The 4,207-nt window shown below is 39.7% G+C and overlaps 1 protein-coding gene across 1 annotated transcript; it reads right to left on the reverse strand.

Annotated features, from left to right (window-relative positions):
* Positions 1-1,208: 1,208 nt before the first annotated feature.
* LOC311115066 (NLR family CARD domain-containing protein 3-like) lies at positions 1,209-2,653 on the reverse strand (the record flags this gene model as incomplete). The annotated part of the gene is made up of 3 exons (XM_084190278.1): positions 2,575-2,653; positions 2,217-2,445; positions 1,209-1,810 (listed from the first exon to the last, which is right to left on the reverse strand). Coding segments are annotated over exons 2-3 (813 nt in total), but the record flags the coding sequence as incomplete, so codon positions are not given.
* Positions 2,654-4,207: the final 1,554 nt, after the last annotated feature.

Below are 4,207 nucleotides of genomic sequence, written 5' to 3' on the forward strand. Positions count from 1 at the left end.
AACTGAATATTTCTTCCAGACGATTAGTACTTAAATGTCATTTTATATACTCACAGAGCAGCTCTGGAGGCTTTGACCACTGGCAGCAGCCTCAGAAGACTGTCCTCTGATCTGGAGTATTTCTTCAGATCAAACACATCCAGCTCCTTTTCTGAAGTCAGCAACACAAAGACCAGAGCTGACCACTGTGCAGGTGACAGTTTGGCTTCTGAGAGACTTCCTGATCTCAGATAGCTTTGGATCTCCTCCACTAGAGAATGGTCATTCAGTTCATTCAGACAGTGGAACAGATTGATGCACCTCTCTGGAGAGGGATTCTCCCTGATTTTCTCCTTGATGTACTTGACTGTTTCTTCATGGCTCTGTGAGCTGCTTCTTGTCTTTGTCAGTAGACCTCGTAAGTGCTTCTGATTGGACTCCAGTGAGAGGCCCAGAAGGAAGCGGAGGAACAGGTCCAGGTTTCCTGTCTCACTTTGTAAGGCTTTATCCACAGCACTCTTGTAGACAGTAACTTCAGTAACTTGCGGTTCGGCCATTAGATTCTCATTGTTGTTGATGAATGAGAGGAACACATATACAGCAGCCAGAAACTCCTGAATGCTCAGATGCACGAAGCAGTACACCTTGTCCTGGTACAGCACACATTCCTCTTTAAAGAGCCGTGTGCACAATCCTGAGTACACTGAGGCTTCATTGATATCAATGCCAGCCTCTTTCAGGTCTTCTTCATAGAAAATCAGATTGCCCTTCAACAACTGTTGAAAAGCCAGTTTTCCCAGTGACAGAATGATCTCTTTATACCAGTGTGGACCTGTCTCTTCTTTCCCAAGATACTTTTCATTCTTCTGTTTGGTATGAAACACCACAAGGTGTATGAACATCTCAGTCAGAGTCTTGGGCATCTCTTCTCTCTTATGTTTCAGCATGTGTTCAAGGACCATTGCAGAAATCCAACAGAAGACTGGAATGTGGCACATGATGTGGAGGCTCCTTGATGTCTTTATGTGTGAGATGATTCTGCTGGCCAGGTCCTCATCACTGAATCTCTTCCTGAAGTACTCCTCCTTCTGTGGGTCATTGAACCCTTCTACCTCTGTCACCTGGTCAACACACCCTGAAGGGATCTTATTGGCTGCTGCAGGTCGGGTAGTTATCCAAAGGAGAGCAGAGGGAAGCAGATTTCCCTTGATGAGATTTGTCAGCAGAACATCCACTGAGGTTGACTCTGTGACGTCACAACAGATCTTGTTCTTCTGGAAGTCTAGGGGCAGTCGGCACTCATCCAGACCATCAAAGATGAACAGAACTTTGTACTTGTCGTAGTTGGAGATTCTTGATTCTTTGGTTTCGATTGAGAAGTGATTGAGAAGTTCAATGAAAGTGTGTTTTTCCTTTTCCATCAAATTCATCTCCCTAAAAGGGAATGAAAATACAAATTGGACATCCTGATTTGCTTTTCCTTCAGCCCAGTCCAGAATGAACTTCTGCACAGAGACTGTTTTTCCAATGCCAGCGACTCCCTTTGTCAGCACAGTTCTGATAAGTGTGTCTTGTCCAGTTAAGGGTTTGAAGATGTCGTTACATTTGACTGCAGTCTCTGGTCTTGCTTGTTTCCTGGTTGTTGTCTCAATTTGTTTCAGCTCATTTTCATTATTGACCTCTCCTGAATCACCCTCTGTGATGTAGAGCTCTGTGTAGATCTTATTGAGAAGTGTTGGGTTACCTCGTTTAGCGTTCCCCTCAAATACACATTGAAACTTCTTCTTTAGATTAGATTTGAGTTCACGTTGGCAAATCACAGCAAGCTCATCTGAATTTAGAAATAACACAGAGGATATTAATATTAAGTCTGATTTAAGGCCTACAGTATTGTAAGACTGTGTTATAAGGTTTAAATTATAATAATTTATTCTCTTAACTGTCTGTATAAATCTGTAAATGTTTTCATAATGCATTCCACACTGGTGTGACTGATTTATATCAATATTGGTATTATTGATGGTATATTTTATGTTGTCTCTCTCTCTCTCTCTCTCTCTCTCTCTGTCTAAATTAATCACCGCAACACATCCCTGCTGCTACTTGATGAGGTCACTAGGTGTTGTGTTAAGGCTGCTACAATATCATTGAGTTACACAGCTACTTTATCTGTACTTTAGCTACAGCTTTTAATGTTTGTTATAAAACGCATTCAACATGAGGCAGACAGCTCTTACTTTTCTCCAGTGTATCAGCAAGCTCCTTCTGGTTCATTTTCCTCAGGACGTGCAGAGTGATCTTCAGAGCCCCCTCTCTGGCACTGCTCTCCTGCTTCTCATCTTCAGCATCCACCACTTCCTTATCCTGCTTCTGACTCTCAAAGCCTTCTGGGAGTTCTGGACTAAGAATCCTCTTGAACAGCTTCAGCTCGTTCTTCACAAATGTCATAATATTCTCTTCAAGCAACTGAAATAAATAAAGTAAATAAGTTAAGCAAGAGGCTAAATGCTTTCTCATTAACATATTAATGAATGATTGACAGATCAACTTTACTTGAGGTAAACAAAAACAAATGTACATAACAGGACCACATACACTGAATATGGAGGCCAGGTCTGTTTGATGACTCTGGGAAGACTGACCACTGAGAATCTCTGACTCTGATCTCTCCTGTTGGTTTCTGTGGACAAAACATGAGATTACATCTCCTCATCCAGGGAGTGCACACACACACACACACACACACACACACACACACACACACACACACACACACACACACACACACACACACACACACACACACACACACACACACACACACACACACACACACACACACAGGGAGGGAATGTAGTGTTTGTTTAATATTGTTTTAGGACTATGAAAATTGAACAAAGGTTTAGCCTATGGATTATGAAAGAAACAAAAATAAATTCTAAAATGGGAGAGGAGAAATGACTAGAGACAGTGTTGTTTAACTCACTGACCATGACCCATGAGTTCTTCTTACCTTTGTTCACTAGAAAAGTCTCCCTCTCTAAACGTTATAGGTTGACACATAGACTTGTCACTCTTCATGGACACACAGCTGGGTACAGGGGAGGCTGGTCTCTCCTGCTTGATTGGGCTTCAACACAACAGAGACAAACATTACGTCTCTCATCTACACTGAGCTCAGATGGGGAAACATATGAAGAGTTTCATTACAAAACGCAATATATCAATTTTCAGAAATGTTTGTAAATTCTGAAAGAGATTGGTGTGTTTTTTCACTATCTAATCATGGCATGGGGTTGTTCAATGACAGACATGTATTTGTTTAAAATCTATCACTTGATGGTTTCATTTCAGAGAGACAAATAATCATGTTTTTTTGCACAATGCTATATATCTGCCTCACTCTCAGAGAAATAAGTAGTACTGCTAGGTTTTACACAGTAATAATATATATCTGCCTCACTCTTAGAGAAATACGTAGTACTGCTAGGTTTTACACAGTCAAATGTGGTCGACCGGCTCGATTTGATGTTATGTAGTAAAATTTGAAATGTTTATTTTTTATTTTTTTACATTGGATAAAAGTAGAGACTCAGCTAGAAAAAGGTATATCATACACTACAGTTGAGGAACAATGGGAAAGTAATTCTGCTTTGAAAGATGATAAACTTGTAACCTCACTTTTAAGAAAATGGCATTTGAATGTTTTGGTTCACCTACTGGAGAGCTCTTCTTTATCTACAGTGGTGTTACTTTGGCAGATAATGTCACGCATCTAAATAAATAGTATATATATATAGTTAACTAAATGTATGGTGTTTTTGGTTTATGTCAGTTTCATTGTTTGTAAATACTATAAATGGTTATTATATGGTTGTAAGTGGTAAAATGAACTAGAAAGTCATATTTTGCAATTCTGAGTAATTACTACCTTAGTAAGGATATACTTTATTCAGTACTACTGCAGTTACTAAATAATTCCAATAGATGACAGCATAAGACCACGAATGACATTTCAGAAGCTCAGTTTAGTTTTCTCCCTGGATACACCACCACTCCCCCTCACAGGAAAACTCCTGCACACGCTTTTTACTGTCCCTTTCCACACTGCTAACGCAAGAGGAACGACTGAAAAAGCATTTAACAGATTACTGTGAAATAATATAATGATGATTCATGTTTATTATTACCTGTTTTTATGCTCATGTTTTGAAATTATTCTTCATTA

The sequence above is a fragment of the Coregonus lavaretus genome, assembly GCF_964263955.1.
Source record: "Coregonus lavaretus genome assembly, contig: HAP1_SCAFFOLD_6302, whole genome shotgun sequence".
Taxonomy (NCBI): Eukaryota; Metazoa; Chordata; class Actinopteri; order Salmoniformes; family Salmonidae; genus Coregonus; species Coregonus lavaretus.